The 25,304-nt window shown below is 39.4% G+C and overlaps 1 protein-coding gene across 1 annotated transcript in view; it reads left to right on the plus strand.

Annotated features, from left to right (window-relative positions):
* The window catches only part of ALCAM (activated leukocyte cell adhesion molecule), a 121,034-nt gene that overhangs the window by 59,646 nt on the left and 36,084 nt on the right, over positions 1-25,304 (plus strand). The window contains exon 2 of the mRNA XM_071561625.1: positions 24,802-24,902. Coding sequence (XP_071417726.1) covers positions 24,802-24,902 — 101 coding nt within the window. The remainder of the gene's footprint in view (positions 1-24,801; positions 24,903-25,304) is intronic.

Consider the following 25,304-nt stretch of genomic DNA (forward strand, 5'->3'; position numbering starts at 1 on the left):
AGTTGGTTTTATAGTGCCTTTCATACTGAAACTCTAATGATTTAGAAAATATGGTAATTGTTTTGATGCATTAATGAAATACAGCTCTTTGCCTTTATGCCAAAGTAACTTGTCATCATTATCAAGTATGTAACTTCAGTGTTTAACCTAGCAGAGTTTAAAACTATGTATTTTGTGAAAAATTAAACTGCATACCAGTAGTCAAGTGTTAATCCCTTTACTGTACTAACCGAATATTATTTTTATAGCATGTATTTATTATTTAATCACAAAATATTAGAGTTGGTTTAAAAGGTTTGAAAGCAATTTGCCTAAAGCGCTGTGTACGCAGTGTTTTATTTTTGGTGACAGAACAAGAATGTGAGTGTCCTTGTCCTTTATTCAGAGCTTTAGACCTTCTTTTCTCTAATAATCATGGATTGGTTCTGGCTTTCTGTTGATACTCTGCTTGTTACTCTACATATAGAAGGTATAATTTTCCTAGCAATAAATAATTCAAATTAAGGTATTCAGTTTATATAAAGTCTTTCCCCCTGCTTTCCATGTAAACTGAGTGGTGTGTCTAAGGGAATAAATTTAGAAGCAGCATGAAAGATAATGCTGCAGTTCACTGAGGGGCTTGAGCAGGGAGGGAAGTAAGGACATAGGGATTTGAAATAATTAGCTAGCAATATTTTGTTCTGGTGGCCATAAAAATAATTTTCCACTATGATTTTAAAAATATACATGGCGACATCAAAATTGAAGAGAAAGATCTTAGTTGCTCTAATATGGGTCTGGAATGACATTTAAATTTCAGTGGTTTATGTGGCTGCAGCTGAAATCAGAACCCAAGTCACAACTGTTTCGTCTTCTCTTCATGCATTTAAAGGGAACTTGAAGGCAGAAATCTCAAGAAATTGTAATGATTTCACTGTCTTCATCCCCCATTTTCAAATCCTGGTTTGAATATTTCATACTGTTTTATTCCTTCTTCCTTGATATCTTACGGGAATGTGTAGCTGAAATAATTATGGAATTATGCACAGACTAAACCCTAATAGATGAATGATTTGACATCTTTATAGACTTTTGTCTTAAATATAGGTAAGGTTCTGCAGAATTGTGCAAAGTTCTAGGTAAATCAGAATTTCCACTTACCCCTTTTTTCTTCCCTTTTTTTTTTTTTTACAGGAATGTGAGTGTATAACATTTAAAATTTCATAACCAAGGAAGAAGGAATTATGTTATAGCGTGGCCAGCAGGACCAGGGAAGTGATCCTTTCCCTGTACTCTGCATTGGTGAGGCCACACCTTGAGTACTGTGTTCAGTTCTGGGCCCCTCAGTTCAGAAAGGATATTGAGGTGCTGGAGCAGGTCCACAGAAGAGCAACAAGGCTGGTGAAGGGACTGGAGCACAAGCCCTGTGGGGAGAGGCCGAGGGAGCTGGGGTTGTTTAGCCTGGAGAAGAGGAGGCTCAGAGGTGACCTCATCACTGTCTAGAACTACCTGAAGGGAAGTTCTAGCCCGGTGGGGGTTGGTCTCTTCTCCCAGGCACTCAGCAATAGGACAAGGGGGCACAGGCTTAAGCTCTGCCAGGGGAAATTTAAGTTGGATATCAGAAAAAAATTCTTTCCAGAGAGAGTAATCAGGCATTGGAATGGGCTGCCCAGAGAGGTGGTGGATTCACCATCCCTAGAGATTTTTAAGAGCAGATTGGACGTGGCGCTGAGTGCCATGATTTAGTAAATGGACTAGAGTTGGACCAAGGGTTGGACTCGATGATCTTGGAGGTCTTTTCCAACCCAATCGATTCTATGATTCTATGATTCTATGTTTAATGATGTGTACTTGAATAATTCAAAAGCTAGGAATATATCATGTGTATCTGAAATGTTGAGCTTATTATTTGCAATGTAACTTTATTTTAAAATCAGATATGTTGCCTCCAGCTCATGCCAGATAAAAACTTTAGTTATCCCTCAAAAAAACTGATAGCTAGAACTTCAGTATCTGAAAAAGGTTGCACATGTATTTCTTCTAAAACGGAATGTGTAAATCTTATAATTTATTTTATCAACTTTTTATTATTATCAACTATCAAAGTAAAGCATTCAGCCTAAAATATATAAATATTTTAGGCTAATAAGCTCTTGCTAAGGTGATGAACCATCATTCTGAGGAAAGAATTATTCAGAACACTCTTTTTTAGTGTGAAATACTAATGGATAGATGTGTAGACATTTAAAAAAACTCGACAAGCCACTTAGGATTGAAAAGGACTTCTTCATAGGACTGAAGATGCCTGCTTAAGTGGGTTCTTTGCAAAAATTAAAAAAAAATTATGAAGTTAAGGTAGAAAAGAAAATCATCTGAGTGTTGCCCTGTATGTATGGCTTCTTTGAATACAACAGAGCCAAAAAGCTGCTTGTTAATATATGATTCAGTTCTCTCCAGTGGCTCTTTCTGAAAGACAAGAGTAGAATTGTTTCTTTGATAAATGAATTCAAGAAATACAGAAGAGGCAGGAAAGCAAGTGTGTCAGCACATAGTAAGTGTCCTTCTGAAAACAGCCAAGTCCAAGGTTTAACCTATCATTAGATTTTATGCTTTGAATTAATCTGCGCAGTGAAATCTGGTGAAAAGTACAGAGTAAGGTGTTTTTAGTAATTATTCCTAAGCATGTGTTTCTGTTATGATAAGTGACTATGCATAGCGGTTCTGGCTGTGATGGAAAACAGGGAAAGGTCTGTCCTTGACGTGGACTGTTACAGCACCTGGCATAAGTGTATCCAGCTAGGGATGCCCAAACCAGCTGGGATAGCTATTATTTTACTAAACAGATACTCTTTATCTCTTGGGGGCTTACTGGTTACCAAAAGGGCTGATGTTTTTACTCTTTAGTAGATAAATTTAGCAAACTTAATTATTTTCAAAAAATAAACACATGAATTAAAAGATGCATTCATTGCCTATAAGACTGTGTAGATTTCCTACTGTTAGAGGAGCTTGTACAGGCTGAGGTTCATAAGTGGTGTAGGTGTGCATTCTGATTTTTTTCTTGTTGTTTGTATGATAAACTGGTGTTCAAAGTGCGATAATAGAATACCTCATGAGGTGTTTTCCGTGCCCTGAAATAGAGAAATAGCATTGTCCAGCTTTAATGGTGCGATTTATGGAAGCTCTCTAAAGATAGATAGTAAGTTGGGTTTTTTCCACAACTTTCAGTGCACTGAGTATTTACTTTCACTTTAAACCTGTAATTTTAAAAGATGTAAGTGTGAAGACTTGAGAAAGTTAAGTGCTGATATGGGAAGAGCTTTTCTGTCCCTTCTCTCCCTCCTCTGCTGGAAGGAGAGACCAAGGTTGAATGAGCCACACCAAATTGCATAAACTTGATTTAGAGCTTTGGAGGGTGACATGAATAAATACAGCTTTCAAAACCATGTCTGGTCCATGGTGTAAACTGCATTTTGTAATCCTACTGGGATGCACGGGAGAGGAGACAGTGTGCAAAAGATGCTCAGAGACTAATACACTAACACTGTTGTTATTTAATGCTTTTGGCAAGTGTTTCTTTTGCCACAGTTAGGTGCTGCTGTTGTAATGTTAAAGGTGAAACTATTTAAGATGTTGCAAAGCTACTCTGTTGCATATCTGTGTAGCCTTCAACCCCCTCCAAGGCTGTGGTACCCAGCAAATGAACCTGCTGATGTGTTCTATTAACTTCTTGGAGCTGCAAGTAGATAACTTCAATTACCAAGAGTCCTGCATGTGGCATAGATTATGAGGTTTGTACCTTGGAACTTTATCTCCCGAACAAATGCACAAAACTAAATAGTTAAAGCTCCTAATCATAAAGCAGGAGAACTTCTGCATTGCTGTTTAAGCTGTAGTTTATCTGATGTATACACCAAAGGTCAGCAGTCAAGAGTTTTTGTTAAATCATCATCATTTACCAATGGTAACTTGTTTGGGGTTTTTTTTCTCTTCTGAATGTTCCTTCTGGAACATCACTTGTCTGCTTTCAAGCAGTGTTTAAATTAAAGTCCTTTTCTTTGCCATATCAAAGAAAAAAAACAAAAAGGCAAAGTCACTGCATCTGTCTCGGTTAGCAGATTGACAATTTGTGCTTAAGGTTCCTGCAGCTGGAAAGTAAAAGTACCTTTAATGTTTCGAATTCAGTGTAAATCTTTTCTTTTTCAAAACCATTGTCAGTAAAAGTGGAAAAAATATCCTCAGACATTGCTGAGGTAGAATATGATCAAATCAAACATACTTAATCTTTTGGGGGTGATTGCAAGTTTTGTTTAGGTGTGCTTTGGCTCAGAATGGTTCGAGATGGGCTCCATCCCCATCTTTCTGTCAAAGCTTTTCAGATCTAAGTGTCGAAGGGAAAGGCGCTTAAGACATTGACATGGAAATAAGCGGCTCTGAGTCCGCAGCTTTGAGTGCCTGCTGAGGGCAGGATTGATGAATAAGCATCACTGTGTTTTCATTGCTCATTTTTAGCAGAGACTTGGCACTCTGGTGAAGATTTAAATAGTAGCTCATAAAGATTGAGTTGATATTTTTCATCAGGAACTTCTCCCTAACAAAAAGAGTCAGAGTTGTACCTACAATTAAAATGAGGTACTGCTCAGCTACAAGCTTCCTGCTCTTTTGTCTTATTTAGCTCATGTAATTTTGCATTTGGTTTGCTGAGTTTTACATGGAGAAGTATGTCTTGGTGTGCATTGGTACAGAATGAGTATTTTCTGACAACTTTTCTCTCTGGCAAGGTTCTAAATAAAGAAAAAGAAGGAAAACAATATTGAGTGAAACACTAATGCTGTACACTGGTAGTGCTTGGGCATACTGGAAATAATGTGTCTCTCAGCTCACTCTCCTGAAATGTCCCTTGATTCGTTTTGATGTCTCTCTTCATTCTTATTAATACGTTCTGCTGTTCACTATGGTGCTGCTACATTGTATTACAAGTACCTACACATAAAGTCTGTCCTACTCTTCGGTCACCTCTGGGTCTTTTCCAGCATGAGAACTTGTCCCTTTGTGTCCTCTTCCTTTTTTCCTGGCATTTTCTCTGGATTTTTTTCTCCAGAATACATTATGAAACTTTCTTTTCAGGGTAGTGTCTAATCTCATGTTCAAAGTACTCTGAATAGTTCAGGGTTGTGATCCCAGCACTGTTTTCTTCATGTATTACTTTATTAACAGACTTGCAATAGTATCTTGACAGCTTTTAATTTTTTTTAAGAGAATGATGCATAATACCAGGTTTTATACTATCAATAGATGTCTCTAAATAACATAATGCATTACCTTTCAGTAGCTTTAATGTTCTTTCAGAGGAATAGATTAAAGTCTGTAGTGTTGAAAGTTTGAGGTGTTTTACGTGAACTGTTTCAGAAGATACCTAAGCCAAAATCTTTACATTTATCAAGGCTCAGATTTATTACAATCTCTAAAATAATTTACAGTGTGTTTCATGTATGAGCTTTAAAATTTGAATAAATTTTGAAAGCTATGCTTTTTAACTGTTGAAAAATTAGTCCGTTCAAGCTTTGTAGTCACAAGTCATTAATATTGAGTGAGAATAAAGATTTTAAGCCATTTAAACATAAAGTGTGTTCTTTTTACAATTCCTCACATTATCTTAACAAAATGAATAAGCTTTCATTAGGAAAAAAATAAAAAGTACAAGATTAAAGTTGATGAGCTAAATCAAGGTGTCCTGCTTGGTTGATTTAAAACCATGATTAAAATCACTGATTTGATTTAAATCAATCCACTGTTCTTTCAGCCAGTCTGAAAGGAACTGTTCTTCATTTCCTGCCTAATTAGAATTGCTTCTGTAAGATTAGTTAAGACTGTGTTTTGATACAGCAATTCTTCTGCCACTTCTGAACTCCCTAAATGTTGGTTTGGGGGCCGAAGACCTTTTTTTCTCTTTGTTCTCCTGCTTTTCAAATAATGGGTTTAGTGAAGTGATGCTACTGCTAGAACGGTATACCACTGCCCCTTAATAGGTGGAGAGAGAAAAACAATTCTACAACTGTAGCTCACCTTGTCTGTTAAGGATCATTTCAGCTGATGACTTTTTCATGTATGCTCTCTTCATGGGTTCCTGCCATCTGTTCATTGTACTGAGAATGATGTTCTAAGGTGCCTGTTTCCCTCAGAGCCTGTGCATCCTGGTGCCAGGTCACCCTCTTTCATAGAAATTACTGAATATAGAGGTGTGGAGAGGTAATTAAGTAAATGAGGAGCAGTACAGCTAATAATGGCTATTTTTTCCTGTTTCTTCATGCCCATCGGTGTGTCCACTGAAGACTAAGTTGGTGGAGGGTCCTGTGGAACCTTGTCTCCTCCTGGAAGCCTTGCAAACTTCTCCACAGGGTGAATGCTTTGGTAGCCTGTCAATGTAAGCTTGTTCTGCAGCCTTTTGCTCAGCTGGTCACTTTTATTTACTTATTTGTTTTCCCCTCTTCCCTCTCGTCATGATGCTGCTGGTTATGAAGTATTTCTTACGTTCCTGTGAAACTTAAATGAAAGTTGTCAAGTTCTTAACTCATCGTCTTGCTGTGGGGAGATACTGGTGGGCAACAGTCACACAAAATTCATTGTTCTTTGGTGTAAAGAAAAGCCTCAAACACAGCTTTAATGAAGGTTTATCATATTAACTGTAGTCCAGGGTTTTTTTTAGACATACAGGAGCATCCTAACAATCTACTTTGTTCTCTAAAGTGTAACTAAATAGCAATTTCTGTTCTAGTTATTGTATCATCCTGAAAAACGAAGAATTGATTTCATTCTGGTGAGAAATCCAAGACAAACCCATGTCCTTTAGGCCTATAAGCAGATTTCTTCAGAAAAGCCTTTATTTGTTGATTTAATTGCTTTGGTTGGTCTGGGACACAAGTTCTAGGAAGGATAGTCTTCTGTAGCAGGAAAACCAACCCAAAATAATCATCCTGTCAAACACTGCCTGTCTGGCCTTTGCCAGTCAGGAGAACTTTGTGCTGCAGCTTCTCTGTAGAAGAAAAGGGGTTTAGATAAGGCTCTTCTCCTTTGCTTTTCTTCCTTACTTAAATTGCACAGCTGTGCAAGAGATTACCATATGCTCCAGATCTTTAGAGTGCCTACTATTGTGAGATACAGGGAGGCATGGAGGCACCTATTAAATATTACTTTATTAATAATGTGCAGAGAAATTGCTTGAAAAAGTACTACTGCCATTTCTGAAAGCTGAAGAATTTGTTTATGGTGAAAATGAAAAATAGGTGAAAGTCTGCTCATACTTAGGGCAGAAAAATAATGTTTTGTTAGCCAGAATATAATTTCAAATATGTTATGGGAATTTACATTTTTCTAAAGAAAGAGCGGCCAAATCAAATTAGTTTTGAATTCAAGAAACCTCTTGTTGAGGGATTTGAACAAGCCATATGGTACTCCTTTGCAAATATCAAGGCAAGGGAAAGTATTGTGTGGGCTTTTATCACATTTTAGTCATTTTGAGAAGAAAATATGTTTTAATATTTTACATGTACAATTTATATTGCAATTTAATGAGAAGGAAATGGCATGTACCTAAGATAAATCTAGATAATGAAAACCTCCTCAGATGCATTCAGCTTGATTTAAGGTGCCTTGTTTTGATTTTAGAGCACTTAATGTATTGAGGGGCTTTTTTGATGGATATTTATTTTATGTTGGACCCATTTCAATACTGCAGCAGCCAATTTCAAGTACTTATGGACTGTCTAGAGAGGAAAAAATTCTTGCAGCAGCTGTTGGTGCACAGAAGGCAGGTTAAGGTGTGAAGCTACTTTTAGGGACTTGTTGGTATTTCATCCTCAAAGCGGAGGCATAATGTTTATTAAACAGTACTTCAGGATAATGCCAAGGGTATAATGTTAAACACTCTTATAACTCTGCAGCCTGATGACCTGTCACCCAGTTCAAAGCTTGGTACCAACTGTGCATTGCTTCTTCTTGCTCATCTCAGCTCTGCCACAGCTGACAGCCCTCCTCATCATTGTGGTCCAGGCACTGTATGTGTTTTAAAACAAGGATAAAAGCAATTATGTCCAGGGGAAATTATGTTGAAATTCACTGGTGAATACAGGAATCCGCAAGTGGAGAGTTTGGGGTTTCTTACTGACTTCCTTTTGAAAGGTACTTTTGAGCCCTGTTAGCAAAGGTCCAGGTTCACAGCACTTCTGTGCGGGAGCTGTGGGCTCCTGTTCAAAAGTCCCCATCCTGCCTTCCACAAGGAGGAATAGCTGGGGACCAGCTGGTGAGCAGGGCTGCACTACAGCCCTGCTCCAAGGGGTCTACACACAATGCCTGCACCAGGTCTCAAAACCCAGCCTCTTCACTTTTCCTTGCCTGGAATTGTTCAAGGCCAGACTGGACAGGGATTTTTGAGCAACCTGGTCCAGTGAAAGGTGTCTGAGTCTATGGTACGGGAGATGGACTAAAAGATCTTGAATGTCCTTTGAAGCCCACCACTCTATGATTCTGTAGTTTTGTTTATGCTATGAATATTTATTTTTCAGTCTGAATTTGCATATCAAATGCATTTAAGAAAAAGAGAAGTGTATGAAAAAGTTAAAGCAAATCAGCCTAAAAACCTGGTTTTTACCTGTGAGAAGCTATAGGCAATTACTGCTTTCCTGAAAGGTGCATTCGTTCCTCAGGGGTTTTGTTTGTTTGTGTATATGGTGGACCTGGTGTGGGGTATGTATTTTGTGTGTTTGTTTCTCAAGACCCAATGAAGACCAACCTAAAGTACCATTTCTTTCCACTGTACACACAGTACATATCACATGTGTTGTGACCACATGCACGTGCTATGGCATCTCTCCTGTGAGACAAACTGACACTGACATTTCTTCAAAGACCCTGGTCTCTTATAAAGGGCAACTTCTACAGAATAAAACTTCACAAAGTCACTTTTATCTTCACTGCATGACACTTGTTTCACATTAATTTAGAGTAAAAAGACTTGTTGTCAGTGTCAGGGCATTAAAAACATACATCATTCCCTGAGCTGTTCAGACGTGGTCAAAGCTCACATAAATAATTCTCTAGCCTTGGTATTTTAGGAAGGGCACCATCTGGCTCCACGAAAAAAAAAAAAATCCAGAACTGTTAATTAGTTTTCAGGTTTTCTTTAGAATAATTAGGCATAGGAGGATTTTTTAAAATATGTCTGCTATTTAGTGCATGTTTCTACAGAAACTAGAGACTATTTTAAAAAGTGTTCTGCATCCTCACAAAAGGCAGAAGACTAAGATTTTGTTTTGGGGTGCTGGATCCTTTGATCCACTGAGCCATTGTAGCACCCCTTCTGACTCTAAGAGAGAGCTTTTGAAGTAGCTGTAAGATTGTTTTGACCTTTCAGAGGTGTCTTGTGCTGGGTACCCAGCATGGATGTATTTCTCTTGGTACAGAGCGGTGGTTAGAAAGTCCTCTAGGTAGTGGGTGCTATAGAGATCCCCTCAGGCATGATGGCTTTAGAGCCACAGCACAGCAGGTCGACCTGTGACTGACTGACTCAGGGATGCTTTCAACGTACCAAAAGCTGAAGCAGTCCCTTGCTGGGAGAAGCAGGGTACCTCTCATTTATTTTGCAATACTGTGGCATAACGATGCACAGAAAGTCTCTGGCCTTCAGTAGGGGATCTGCTTCAGCTGGGCATGTCAGTAGCTTGTGTGCTTGGCCCACATATGGGCTACATAGCAAACACTTTGCTTTCAGGGGTTGTTGCAAAATGGGCATTGTACAGAATTAGTGTCAAAAAATGGATAACTAGCAGTGTACAGGTAAAAGCTCCTGCCACAAATGAAAATAACAACTCAGGAGACCCTCTTTTGTGTTTGTCCTCAGGGAGAAGCGGCCATGTGGGCAGCAGCAGCAGCACCTAGTCAGGGAAATTGGTAATTGTGGCCCAAATATGCAGGTCAAAACAGTATGTTCAAACGTACTTAAAAGTGCAGTTGGGCATTAATGCAGTTTACAGGAGCATGATGCACTGCAGCAGCTGTCATGCAAACTAAAACACGGCTGCCTTCTCTGCAGAGTTCCTGACAGGTGTGTAGAGAAAGCGGTGACTTTCACACCAAGATATGTGTTTACAGAGAGTTTCAATGACAGAGTAAGTGTAGCCACTCTGCACTGGAAGCCACACATCTAAGGCAGGCTACTCGGAAGGAGTTGTTTACTCGACCATTCAGATTGAAATCTGAAATTACAAGCGTCCAAGGCTGTGCAGGTGCCATCATTTCTGTTACTGCTCTTCAGGACTGTGCTGACGTGAGCGGCATGTAGCAAACACATTCCCTAAAGCCAGGACAGCGTATTACCCAGATAGTCAAAGTTTCTCTCTGCCTGCAAACCACGTGGCAGGTTTTATTTGTGGCATAGGCACATGCCTGGAGTTGGGGGCCTCACTGAGCCATGGTTATGCTGTAGAAGTAATAGTGGCTCCATTGGGTCCCAAAGTGCTCCACATGACATTGGTCTGGGCTGCATCCCTGAACAATTATGTCTCTTACAAATGTATTGTGGTATCTTACAAATGGGGTCCTGGACTCTCAGGACTCTACTACAAGATGTATAATTATAGGGAGGGAAGCATAGTCAGCATAACTGTTTTCTAGTGCTGATGTTTCATGCCCTCATCCTCATGATGTGGCACTATTTGTTCTTGAAGATAATGTGTATAAATATTTGAAAGAATAAACTTCTGTATTGCTTCTGTTTTCAGACTATTAGAGTAACTCCCTTTTGGGGCCTACATATAGGCCTTACAATGTATCCTGCTGCTTTTAAACTTTGTAGGAGCATTGTATTTGGAGAAAGGAATGCCTACATTTTAACATTCCAGAAAGTAACTCCTATATTTAAAAAAATCAATAGGAATTGTAATTTGCAATTTTTAATCTTTCATGGTTTTCTCCAGAGGGCCAAGACTTACAGCCATTTTTTCAATAACTGGACAGTACCTATAGCTTGTAATGTTATATTGGCAAAGTGTTAGCTGTGAATGCATTCACCAGATTTGAGCAGTTGTGTTTGCCTTTCCAGGATCGATTTATATTTTATATATTTCGTATTATTTTAAGGAGTGGGGGGTTTTGTAAAAATAATAAACAATTCATGCAAAGAATAAAAGTTACAGCACATTAGAAGCTGGTTTGTGTATGCAGGTACAAATGTAAACAGATATGAGGCAGAAGCAGAACCTCATACTTGGCAGCCTTTCATACCCTCACACATGTCAGTAATATCCACAAGTAGAAATGATGGACACTGAAGTCATATCAGCCTTCCATATGTTCATATCCGTATGTCTGTTTCTCCTTTTAATGAGTCTGTATAGCCTTAATCGTTTCTTTTTACTTATTGTTTGCAGTTTGTGCTGCTGACACACCTGTGAATTTTCAGCATACTGGTTAAGAAAGGCAGGCAAGGACAAAATTTTCAGAAATGAAGATGATGTTGATTTCTCCCATTGGTGAAAGTGCGCATCTGCTTCAGCTCATCCTCCTAAAGCAGGAGACAGTTGCCAGTACCAAGCCTGGCTGCAGGCATATGTGAAATGTATAAAGCTGAGTCTGTGAGGAGCCTATTAAATCTAGAGAGCCTTGGAAAAGTTGTCAGTCACTTATTTTAGCATAAATCATAAGAATTTATAGCATTATACTTTCAATGAGCTTTTCCCCTTTCACACCTATGTTTGTGTGCTATCAGTGAAATGATAGGTCTTGTTTCCAGGTAACAAAGACCTGTTGATGATTTGAGGAGCTACATTCAACTCATCTGCAGTGTTCTATCCTCTCCCTTATCAGTAGGGAAAGCAGTTGGAAAAAAGGTGGAGCAGCCAAAAACCTATTGTCAGCTGTAGGGGTATCTGGCCAGTGTGTTCTGTTGAAAGCATGTACAGCTTTTTCCACCGACTCAGTGATATAGAAGGATAAATTTGTCCTTTGTCTGTGCCCTTTAAAGATGTAACTTCTGTAAGGCCATTTTTTTTGAGGTGATTATCCCATGTTTTTTTACCACAAGTAAATTAAGCTCGTTCGCTGAAAATAATGTTCTGTACTCATTATACACATTACAGTCACAGATTATTGCTTGTCTGTGGTGTGAGCTCTAGCTGTTTTTTGGGGGGGAATAAACACTACTAAACCCAGGAAGCAGCAGGTCTGGGAAGTGTGACTGCAGTAGGCAAGTGTGTGTGTGTGTGTGTGTGTGTGTGTGTGTGTGTGTGTATGTATGGCCAGACTTCACAAACGCAGATTTGGGCAGGGCTCTCCCCACGTGGGTGTGCCCTTCCTGCCTGCGCAGTGGATTTTTTAGGTGAGGCACAGCGTGTGCAGAACTGGCCCCACCATTTTAAGTCCTAGGGTCCATTTGCCATGGCCGAGCGAGCTTGGACAGTGACAGTGAAGTCCTTCGGGCTGTCACAGCACCCGGTACTAACAGGGGCTGACCCTGCTGAGCATCCGAGATCTGACGGGATTGGATGGCAGGGAGGCATTGAACTGCCAGGGGAGAGTCCCCACTGAGATTCAAACTCAGGTCCTTGGGATTCATAGTCCAGAGTGCTCTCCTTTACACCATGGGACCACCCTAGTAGGCAAGTGTGGCAGGATGTTAATTAGCTGTGGACACAGCCTTGGCCAAGGGCAGGTAGGAAGGAACACTTTCCTGTGATACACATTACTGAATGCACCATCTTGGGTGCCTCCTGTCTCAGCAAAGTGTAAAGTGCATTGTAAATTTTTGCAAGTTTTCTATCAAACTTGAATTCACCAAGTATTCTGTTTCTTCCTTATTGGTGTGTACAGGATTGTTACAGAGCACTGATAAAGAGAAACAAAAATGATGGCTTCTCCTCACAGAGTCTTCTCTGCTTGCTTGGGAGCCCTGTTTGCTGCAGACAGGAATGCAGGCAACAGATAGCAAGCCTGTGGTGGATGCTGGGGAGCTGAACTTCAGGGTAGTTTTGCACGAGTAAGCAAATGCCCAGATGGATGTGCAGAGAATGGAGAAGGATAGGTTTGCAGACCTGGAACATGGTAGTAGAGATCTGGCCTTTTCTGTGTTTTAGGATTCCTTGACAGAGCAAATCACGATTTGAAGTAGAGGACCAACAATCCTGATTTAATTACAAAAGTTACGTTGTTGAAACCTGTCAGGCAGTAATTTTCAACTTGGAAAGATCCTAGACAGGCAGAAGGGAAGTGCTCATTCATGTAAGGACGCCTGTGGGTAGAAAGCAGACAACTCACAGGAGGAAAGTGATCTGCTGTTTTCTTCGCATAGGGGGACTGTGATGACATTGATTTAACTGATCAGTTTTTCTAATTTTTTGTTACCATGTCTTTCCTAATTTCTAATTTTTTTCCCAATGTATTTATTTATTTTTATTTAGAATGATCAGTGATGGGTTTTTTCCCCCCCTCATACATTGCAAAATTATTTGCTTTCTGGTACCTTGATTTTTTACCTGAGACTCCAAGATTAAGTAAGTGTACAAAATGTATACATGTTTTCAGAAGTTAATATTTTGTAAAATATGGAGTGTTACTAAGTTTTCATGTAGCAAGAAATTCAGTATTTTTTTATTTACCTTTACAGTGGGAGATATGGGCAATTCTATCTGTTACTGTACTGCCAAACCTTAGGTAGATTATCCACGCAATTTTCACTAAATGGAAGTAGAAAAGGTGCAGAGAGCAAGGGTGGAAAACCAAGTAGCTTTAATGCTTCTTTTGGCTTTGCCAGCATGGCCGTGGAGCCCTTCCATGTGTTTGATTGGGCGTAGATGGATTCAGAGTCAGATTTTCTCTGTGATGCTGTAGTCTTTCTGTGTGTCCTTGCATCTGGCTGAGGCCAGAGATAAGAAAATACTGTTTATTGGCTGCTTTTCCAAAGCTAAGGCTTGCTTGAATTAATTTTCCTTTGTTTTAATGCAAGAGTTGAAGCATAGATCAATAAGGCATGTGTTTCACAGATACTGCCTAACTCCTGAAAAAAGTTTGGAAGGTCCATCTGTACCTTCTCCTCTTAGCTACTTATGGATGCTCACAGACCAGAATCTAAAGGGATGTCCTTACAAGGGATACTTGTATGTAGGCAAGCTGCCATATACTTTAGTGGCGGACTTTTTGGTGTGGACCATAATGTATGTGAAAGAAAACTTTTTTCCCCCCAATGTTTTTGAGAGTTGCAGGGGAGCACTCAGGGTCAGGGACTGAGCAAATGCGCTTCTGGTTTTGGTTAAATGATGATCAGACTGAAGTCTTAACATGGCTCTGTGATTGCCAGTTGACCAAGTGGAATGCAGTGACGACCCCCTTGTCTTTTTGCAATTTCCTCTTGCTGGTTTAGTCCTGTGCAGGCTGATGGGAAGAGTTAATGGCTATGGTAGGAAGGGAGCCCAGGTGTCTCACCCTATGAGAAAATGTCCATTTGCTTCCAGTTGCCCCTGGAAGGAGCCAGCAGTTTTGGATCCCCTTTGCCATTTCCACTCCAGTGCCTCCATCACCATTTCCCAGGCCTCTCACTGCAGTGAAGCAGCAGCATATGCAAGGGGAAGGATACAGGCAGCAAAAGTTCAGCCTCTTTTTTCAGAAGATCTCATCTTCTTCCTTGGTGTGCTGCCAGTTAGACACTGACTTAAAATCTAGGATGACAGGTCTATATACTGTTAGAGTCCCAAAACAAAATCTGTCATCATTCTGATATGACAAGCACACACTGTTTAGCCTTTTATTCATCATTTTTGTGTAAAAAATGTGGAGTTTTTTTCTACACTGTTAGCCTCTGGGATGTATTCCTCCATACTGTCAATATCAAGTTATGAAGTAACAAGAAGGACAGCTCTTTTTTTAGTATGCTGTCTATTGACTATTTTTTAAAAAAAGTGGAAAAAGTATTCAGAGCAAAATATAATGGGGAATTTTAGGTAAGTATTTTTGAGCTACAGGTTTTATTGGACTTAGTAGAAACTTTTAATTCCCTTTAAGCTATTGTATACACAGCAACATTACTGACTAGCATAATGAGAAGATAAAAAACAATTTGAGTAGTATTAGCAAATGGAGATGTGCTTTAGAAGTGCAATGGAGAAGCATGACAGAAGTATGCTGCAGGAGCAGCCAGGGGCCAACCTCAGAAAGAGCGAGAAGTTCCACCCAGCCACAAAGGCTTTGTTGATCCCATTTTGCCTAATTAGGAAATACCTAAAGTACATCTAAGTTTCAAAGGAAAACTCAGTATTGACTCAGAAACTGTTTTCTGACTCACGTTTGCTGCTCATCTCTTGGCAGTAGCTTGTATCATCAGCCCTTAGTAAGCTGCAATCACTTCCCTGGCAGATGTGCTTGACTTCTTCTAAAAACCACACCATGTGCTGGTAACTATTTTAATAAACTATTCTCAAATTTCTAGTATGTTAAAAAATAATCATAGTTCTTTAGTCATGGCTACATTGTGAACAGAAGTATTTGTAAGATCTGTTGGCCGTTTTATCTCTTCTTCTGAACTGTGAGAACTAAACTAAAACAATGTTTTGTAAAAATTTGCATCAAAGAAAATCGTTAAGAGTGGCCTTTTAGTTGCGTTTTTCTACTGTATGTTGCTCATAAAAATCACAGCTGGGTATTCTGATGCTGACCAAAACTTGCCAATGCTGGATGTCTTTTTTGGCATGTTTCCACCAGATCTCATGGAAACATTGTCTTTGCTAGGCTTATACTAATTCAAGCATTTTTAAGTAGGTAGATGTTTGTTCCCTAAGTCTAGTTTGTAAATATTTGCTTGGATTTATGCTACATTCTCTTTACTATTTACAGTAGCACTGCTACATATGTAACTTTTTTAAACCTGTAAGATTTACTGAAAAAGACTTGAAAATTTAAATCTCTAAATATGGTTGGTTTTGGATTAGCTCTGAATCCAGAAGGAAAGTTATATAATTCTTAGCTCAAAACCCTCAAAAGCTGGGGTTTCCAAAAAATTGTGTGATTAAGGCGGCCATTGAAATCACAGGTGATATTTTGGAGTGGTGATTTGGGAAAAAAAGCTTAGGTCTTTCTCTATGAAAGCAAAATCTTGCTGTAACAAAGTGCATGTGCTACAAAAGCACTGGTGTCTCTCATAGGTTTTTCTTCCAGTTCTTTAGTAGGTTTTGGAGCCTTCCTTATTTAAGAGGGTGGATTAAAAAGCAGAGCTTTTCTGGTCCCATTTCAGAGCTGTTACACTTAGCAGTTTCCTTTGTCTTCTTGGATCTCAGCATTGGAGCAGAGGCTGAGGTGGTAAGGTAGGAAAGTTGATGTGCTGACACAAGTAATTCATTTTGCAGTAGCATTTTGCATCAGTTACTGAGCTTGGAACTGCTTATTTAGTCTCAAACCTTGCAGAGGCTAATGCTAGGAACAGCTTTTTTACGTAGTTTGAAAGCTTTGCTGACTTGGAAAGCAGTATCTCTTTCACTTTAAATGACAACAATAATGTATTTAATGATGGACATTGAAATTTTAGAGGAGTATGACTGTGTACAAATCTCGTTTGCATACCTATCAAAAATTCTAGAAACTTTTGATGATTATGATTTATAAAATGCCATGATTATTGCTTTATATACAATATTTGGCATTCCTAAGCTGACAAAAGATTGAGTCATTATTTAGATGCTAGGTGTTTTGGTACATTTAAACTGAAGAAGCTTTTCTTCTGTGTGTTTTCCATTGTACTGCTTTAACAGTAAAGATGATGAAAAGTATTCAGAGAAGTGCTCAGTGTGAACGTCCCTAAGGTAAAGCTTACAGTAATGATAACCCTTGTAAACTACACACTGTGCCATCCATTACAAAACCATCTGCTCTTGGAAGAACAGAACTTTCTAAGACCTCTGCCTTGCAGAGAAATTTCCCTCAGTCTTTTCAAAAGCTTCTGCTAAAATAGTTCCAAATCAAGCTACATGCAAATCTTACAAGGCAGGGCACAAATGGTAAGCTGTATTCTGGTGTGGGAAGTGGGGGAAATAGCCACCAAATTACTGAAACAGCTGGATGTTTTGAAATCTTGGAACAGAAGTAGCCCACAGCGAGATAAACAGCAGTTGAGTTGTCTGGTTTGTGAACAGGCACACAGCACTCAGAGTTCTATTTGATCATGTTGTAGGACTTTGAAAGCTGTGTTTAAAGTACTCCACCGGATTTTGGACCTAAACTTGTGGACGTCAGCCTGTAGCTCAGACTTAGAATTTTGTAGAAAGCCAAAATACCTGCATGTGTAGGAAAACTGCATCCCATGCTGTTCCTGACTGGGGGAACTATAGAGAGAAGAGCAAGTGCGAAGCATGTGCTGACCTCAGTCCTCTTTAAGGAGAGGGCTGAGAATTTCTTTATTGATCAGATGACAGAGCCTGTTTAGTCTTGGCCAGATGGGACAAGTTATCTCAGCCAGTTTCTAATTATAGCTCATTTCTTTGTACTGATAGGGAAAACATTTGGTTTTTATGGAATTAGAAAGGAGTAGCTGTTAGTATTCATGAGAGAGGATTTCTGAAGTGCTTTCATGTTTCCTTCAGGATTTTTAGCTCTTCATAAAGAAAAACTCTATGTTTTAAACATGCTTAATGCTTCATGTATGGCAATGATAGCTGAATTCTGCTGGCACTTAATGCCTACTCTCTGGCGTCTTCACTATCTCTTTAACTTTAAATATCCTTCCTGTTTCCTGATGTGTGCTGCCTGATGCCTTAATGTTGCTGGATGCCAAGCTGCATCTCCTTAATCTGCTGGAGTACTTGCCAAAATCTGTGTTAAGCACGTAAGTGCGGGCTTCTGTTTATGTGGGTTTGGCTACTCGTATCTCTGGAGTTAAGTAGGTGTTTGCCCTGTCAAAAGGAACTCAACATCTTTCAGAGTCGCAACCATATTTTGAGTTGGATCTTCTTCCCTTCCCTTCCAGCCCAAAAAAATAACAAAAGAGCCCCAAACAAACCACAGATAGTCCGGAATGTGCAAATTACTTCACATCTTCAAAGAGCTCAAGTTAGTACTGATAATTTCAAAGGGTAGTTGCTATCTATTGCATCAGTGCTTCTAAAATGATTAAGGATTTTTTTAAATTTGGTGTTAAAATAGGCTGGGCTCTAATATTGTTAAGGGTTAAAACTAATTGAAGGAATACTGTGATGAAGTATAAGAAACCCTTCAGCAAGTTCTGTTAAGTTGTTTTAAAAGTGTTTGGTGCATTTAATACTGTTGGATATGTTTATCTGCAATTAGTTTCCCTCTTGGATAATATTCATGATTCTCTTATAGTTAATAGTCCTTTTGATGTTCTAGTCACCCACTGTGTGGATTTGTTTCACTATTGAAACAGGTTGAGATAAGAAACAATATACTGTTCATATAGCCCATATCAGGTAACAAATCAACAAACACACATACCTTTATTTCACATCATATTTGTGTGGTGAAGATAAGCAATGTTTGAATTTTCTTGGAAGTGTTGGCCCTACTTTCCTGTTTTGATGCCCATCTTATGAAACAGTGAATGGTCATACCCACCCAGCAGAAATGGGGGCTGCCATATGTGTGAGTTTTGAGAACATAAGCCTTTTCTTTTTTTTTTTTACTTGTTTTAAGTAGTCTTTTGACATCCTAAAGTATCTTGTGTTGTCTGGGTGATGTCAGAAGATTAATGACCACTGTGAGCTGTGCATTAGACTGCCTGTTGTAGCTCATGTGAAAGAGGCTTGTTTTGGGTAGAGCAAGCTGGATCACAAGGATGAGCTTGTTGAGACAATGCAGATGGGCCTCCATTGCAGAGATGTGCAGACTCAAGACTGGTCAGAGTCTGGCTCCCTGGCTTAGCAAAAAGGATGATTAAAGACCCATTATTATCCATACAGGTTTTGTCTTGTTTTTCAGCTGACTTTGTCAGGCCCAGGTGGGGAAGTATGAGGTCTGTGACGTGTGTTGTATATGGTCTTCTCTTCACCACAGTTGTGAAAGTCTTGAAAGCCTGCTAAAGGCCTTACTGAAAAAGTGACTTTTTGCCAGGCAAGTAAAATAGATGGAGAAAGAGTAGTCAAAAGCTGAATCCTACCTGAGGAGTCCAACCTCCATGCGACATGGAAAGAAGATCGTCAGGGGCAGGTCTTGGTAGGCAGAGAGTTGAACATGAGCCAGTGATACTTTTAGTGTTAAAATCCACTTTAAGGCAAGGGTATAGAGAATGAGTCTTGTGATGAGTGGTGGAGATAACTGAGCTGTTCAATCTGGAGGCTAGGAGGCTTACTGCTCTCTACAACTACCTGAAAGGAGGTTGTAGCAAGATGGGAGTAGAGAAATGACCTCAAATTGTGACAGGGGAGATTTAGCTTGGCTATTAGGAAAAATTTCTTTACTTAAAGGACTGTTAAGCTCCAAAATAGGTTGCCCAGGGAAGTGGTTGAGTCACAATCCCTGGCGGTCTTTAAAAGATATGTAGATGTGGCACTTGGGGATATAGTTTAGTGGTGGACTTCACAGGATTAGGTTTACAGCTGGAGTCAATGATTTTAAGGGTCATTTTCAATCTAAATGGTTCTATGACTCTAAAAGGTGCCTTCCCAATCTTAAGAATATGTAATGTCCGTTTTTGTGAAATGTGGATGTTTCCTAAAGTACATCATTTAGGCCAGTACCTAAGTGGATGCTTAATAGGACCTATTTGTATGCCTATATAACTGAAATGCCTTTAGGAAGGTGGAGGGCAGAAAGAAAAATCTACCTGTTGCTACTTCAGAGATAGATGTTACTAAGCAACTTAAAAAAATACTTTAGGGCAAAGCCTTTTAACCTCTCAGATTATATTTAGTACAGGCTAGTCTGGGCTACCTGGAGAAAAGATGGGAGGTCTAATGCTTCAAGTGAAGATTTGGAGCACTAATCCTAATTTAGAGTTTCTGAAGCACATAACTACACTTTCTGAAGTAGGTGCTAAATAGACATAATAGCTCTTGAGTTTGGACACTTCCACTCCAGAGGCTGCTAATTGACCTCTCCTGTTCTGTGCTGGTGATTGCTGTGAAGAACCATAGCAGCCAATATGTCCTGCTGTTCTCTACTAATGAGACTTTGCTCCTAGGGTAAAGTAAACTAAAAAACTGCGGAGGAACTGGACTCCACACAATCTATGAGATTCATAATGAACACATTTTATTAGACATAGCACACAGTTTTTATAGGGTTAGGACTACAGCTTATTGACTAAAAGAGTTACACACCACCACGCTAGATACTTCAATTGGTTAAAGCCTATCTCTCACAAGTCCCATGTTTATATTATTCATCCTGGCTGTTTTCCTGCACCTGCAGAGTCCCATGAATTCCTGGAAGTGAATTCTTGGGGAGTAAAACCTTCTCCCTATCAGTCAGCAGCAGCTGAGCTCCTTGCTGCTTCTGGCTGATAGCTAAGTTTCACAGGGCTTTCTATAGATCTGAATTGCTCATTTATAATTTTACTGTAACAACACTTGGGTCCAGAAAGTGTAATAAAAAGCAGCATTGCTGATCCTACCAAGGCAGAAGCACCAGCAGTGAAAAATTAAGTGCAAAAGGAAAATACGGAACATCTCTGTAGATACAAAACATCATTTAAATCAGTGGACTCCAAGATACTGAGGGAGGTTCAGCTTCCCAGATTTCCAGTGCTTTCATAACTGGAGGTAAGACATGCTGTGTGGCAGCTAAGTGGGCCAGTGAAGGTCAGTCTTGGGCAGTATGAGTCACAGTTTTCAGATACAGGTTCATAGCCTCTCATGGGTCTTGCATCTAAAGGGTGTTTGAACAGCCCTTGTTCTGTTTTCATTTGTCATAAAAATACTACTCATAAACACTTAAAAGATATGTTTGTGGCAAAAAGTTGTTTCAGTATTGCAAACAGAAAGTAGAGGTGGAAAACATGGCTGTTTTGTACACACTTCCCACAGCGCTTTCTATCCGTTATCCATCCTTTATATATGACTCTGTTGATTTAAAAATAATTAGTTGAAAGTATGACCTGCCTCAGGTACAGCACCTCCTCTGCCTTTAAGCTTCTGTTCAAGATTTTGTTTGTTCTGTCACTCAGACATGTGGGTACTGTTTGGTGCTTCCCTTGCGAAACACAGGCAGAGAGAGGGACAAAGAAGGATGCCAGTTAGCTCTGCCACAGGGACATGGAAAGCACTCTCATTAAAAGCATCAATAGCTAATGTCATCTCAATTTAGCAGTGTCCTGCTGGGATCTTTCTCTGAGCTGTCATACCTCATGCTGCTGCTTTCTTCCTGTGTTGGAACCTCAGTGGAAAGGTTTAATCTGGCTCAGAGTTTCCTCAGCATTGGATCAAAGAGAGGGAAATGAAGTAAACCTTAGCCTGCTCAAACCTGTATGTAAAGAAATGGAAGGAAAGTCAGTTGGATTAACCTTGTATATATGTGTAATTTAACCTAGCAAGTAGAGCTTCTCTTGGTGTACGTGGGACAGAAACCTGCCTCTGAATTAGTGGTGTTATTAACAGTACTGGCTCAGTTTTAGAAGGCAACATCTGAAAATCGTGCAAGGAAGCTGCTAAGCTCTTAATTAGATACAGAAAGGTGTATCAGAAATAGAGCGAGACAGGGCATGTGTCCAGTCACGTCTTGTGATGTTATTCCCTATGGTTTCCTTTGTGCCCTCCTCCAGTTAAATGAGGAAGGAGGGTCCTGACATTGTCCCAGTGTCATGCTAGGGCATGGAGCAATTTGTTATGTATTTGTAGATCCTGCTTTTATTTTCTTTTTTTTTCTTAGAAAGAGCTGAAATTATGTAGAGAGGTCTCAGAATACGGTGGTCAGTGGTAAGCACTGTCATATCAATAAGCAATCAGTTTCTTCTCTTTTTCATCCCACCATTTTACAAATATGTCCTTTCATCCTACTGTTTTACAAATATGACCAATAGAAACAGAGAGAGGAATTCCCAATTCTGTTGCTGTGCCTTTTGTTAATATCTAAAGTATATAGGTTGGTAGGATCATTTTGTGGAGATTACTGCAGTGAAAGTTTGCACTTCTTAAATGTCTTAGATTTGTTGCCACAGAAGTGGGAGGAGAAGATTTTGCAGCAGGACCTCTTGTATTCTTGTAAGGACCATTTTTCTGTATTTAAAGTCTTTCTGGTTCTGTGTAAACAAATTCTTAGAAACCCGTCTGATTTTAGTATAGGCAGAATTTATGGCAAGTTGTGACTTTGTGGTGGTTTTTCCATCTTAAGCAATGCCCTTCAGTTTAAAGAGGTCTTCTAAAATCCGAGTCTTTCCCTCTGTCAGACTGTTCATCAGTTACCTGCTCTGAATGCTATAAATGTAAATCCTTTCCAGAAGCAGTTTCATTCACCATCGTGAGGCTGTTTGTTGCATCTTTGAGAACATATCCTTGCTGTCTTAGCAATTTAGCGGGGGTTAAATGGGTGTCTAGGAGAGACCAGTTTTACAGATCCTGGGAGACCCCTAATGACAGGGAGTATTTCCCCAGACAGGGAGTATCTGATAGCAATAGGAGCAGGTTTTGTTTTTCCATGCAATGCAAAATACCATTACAGAATTACAAATTACTAAATGACACTTAACTGGAATTTGTACAGGTAATAACCAACTTATTGCTGAATATATATTTGCAAGTCTGTTGTAATTATGCACCCATTGGAGAGAGAAACCAAAAAAAGGACAGTTTTTTCTAGCTCTAGGTGAAGTGAAAATTAGGATTCAACTTGCAAGGCCAAAGTTGTGTTGCCCCCCTCCTGGTGATCAGAATGAGTGGAAGAAAGGGTGAAGGGAAAAATTTGTTCCAGCTTTGAATTCCATTTATAGTTTGATTTTTATTAAACATTGGTGCTATTTCCATGAAATTGAAGTTACCTGATTTCTTTTAAATTTTTCGTTTCATTTTTAAAGATTGCTCCTACTTAGCACCATCTAGTGGACTGACTGCTATTGTCATTTATGGTCTCTCTGAACCATATAGCAAATTAGAGCATCCAGTCATTATAGTGGGAAAAGGCACCTAAAAACATGTTTGTGGCTAATTATATAACACAACCATCAGATTAACAGTTCTTTTATTCAAAAGGAGCAGTGAGAAGGAAAGAAAATTACAAATAAATGCAGGTAGTGGTGCCTGTTATCTCCTGTGTCCTTTAGTCCATTGAGCTCCAGCCTGCTTGCCTGCTTTTCTGCCTTAACTATGTGATGCCATCCCGGTTGTAGCATCTCTAAGGAAGGATTTTGCAATACTGTTCCTTTATGCAATACCACACAGCACAAGCCACAGCCTCATTCATCACTGTGATACAATTGATAAGTAAAAGCTGATGCTAACAGTGAGCTCTGAAGTCTTCACCCAAGAAAAATACTCTGGAATCTTTCTAGTTTAAATTCCAAGCAAGTAATTCAGTGTTTGTCTCCTTCAAAAGACATTATTTTGTTTAAAACAGAAAAAAAAATCCCTTGGAAACTATGTGCACTTGATAGAATTGTCAAGTCTTTCCAGGAGCTGCCTCAGGATTTGGGAAAAGTAAAGGGGTCTGTGGCTCAGGTCTTTGGGGACACATGGGAACAGGTTTCTTTTTCCAGCTGTAGAAAGAAAGGTTTAATCTCCACAAAAATTAATGTTTCTAAAAGGACTGATTGTGCCACCTCAGAAACACCTGGCTGCATCACCAGCATCCTCCTGCTCTTTCTTAAATAGGGTTTCTTTGGCAACCAGCTTTGATTTCAAAGCTACAGTTGCAGATGAAGGAAAAGCAAAGGGGGAGGTCCCAAGTCTCTGGGCAGAAGACTGTGACAAAAGTCACAGATGTACAGGTGAGAGCAGGCAGCCAGAACACTCTCTCTGTGAAACTGGGCAAGCACCAGAGGCAAAACCTCTCTCCAGTGCAAGGAGCAGTGAGCAAGAGGCAACTACGGAAATAGGAGCAAGGCAAAGTTGTGTTGTGGCAAATGCACCAATCTGTAACATCTTTTTCTTTAAACATCCTTGTGTTTTAACATTTCATCACTTTAGGGTCTGTTGTTTTTGTGCAATTCGCATGTTTTGGACAATGAAAATAAGTGGGTCAGTTTTATTCTGTAAATTTATATGCATTAGCACAATAACATTGTGCTGAGGTTTCCAAAAACGCTGTTCTTAAATAATTTATAGAAGCATTTCACTTCATTTTTCCAAAATCTAAATGTGCAGACTAGAGTTTGTTTTTCCCAGGTTTTACGGAACACAACATTTTAATATCACCATTCTCTTTTCTTTCTTCCATATTTGAAGTTTTTAATGTAGTGCAGCAGTCAGATTATCACTTCTCTGCTGACCTCCTAATTATATTGCATTGCAATGTAACTTTTCCGGGCAGAGATGTCTGGTTTTTGAGATGAAGAAAATAAAGGTTTAGGGACTTCCCTTTTTTAAGTTTTGAGGCAATAGCTGTGGATAGTGACTGTAGTGTATATATTCATGAGTGAGCAGGTGCACAGTCCTCTTTGGAAATCCACTTGGTTCTTGTCGACTACAGCAGGAAACACGGGTCTGAAAAGGTTGTAATGTTTACTTAACAAACTTAGTGACAGGAATCTTGTTTTCTTAGAGGTTTGAGGATAAATACTTCATGCTAGAAAAAAACCATTTGCAAAGAAGGTGATGCTGCTTTTGTAATTGTGTGAACTAAAGATTAGCTAGCATATGGGAATTCAGGAAGACACTTAAATTGTTTCCTCTCTTTCTGTTTCTCCTCTAGCTCTGGGATTGTACACAGTAAATGCAGTGTATGGAGATACTATAATAATGCCTTGTCCTCTAGAAGTACCAGAAGGTCTAATGTTTGGAAAATGGAAATATGTAAGTATAGCTTATCTTTATATTATTAGAACTGTTACAAGATGATGTGTAAATTTTTTGTATGTGTATGAGATTACAAAATTCCAAATGGTAGGATTTCTGCCTCAGATACGAAGGCATTTTCCTGTGTTTTATAATACTTCATGATTCCAAACTGTATAATTTCTGCCAAGCACAGATTAGAGGTTTGAGGAATTAATCTCATTGTTCAAGAGAAATAATTATTCAAGAGTTCTCCGCCAGCCTGTATTAGAGCTCTGGCATGTTACCCAGTGGTGTCTTGCTTGCTTGACAGAGCCATCGGTGTACATTTAAATGCTTTTGAAGTAGGCTGCCTGAAGCAGAATGTGCTTCATTCCTGGGAAAGCACTGTCCCTGGATTTGGTTGATCTGTCACTCGGA

The sequence above is a fragment of the Pithys albifrons genome, chromosome 1 (assembly GCF_047495875.1).
Source record: "Pithys albifrons albifrons isolate INPA30051 chromosome 1, PitAlb_v1, whole genome shotgun sequence".
In the NCBI taxonomy this organism is placed as follows: domain Eukaryota; kingdom Metazoa; phylum Chordata; class Aves; order Passeriformes; family Thamnophilidae; genus Pithys; species Pithys albifrons.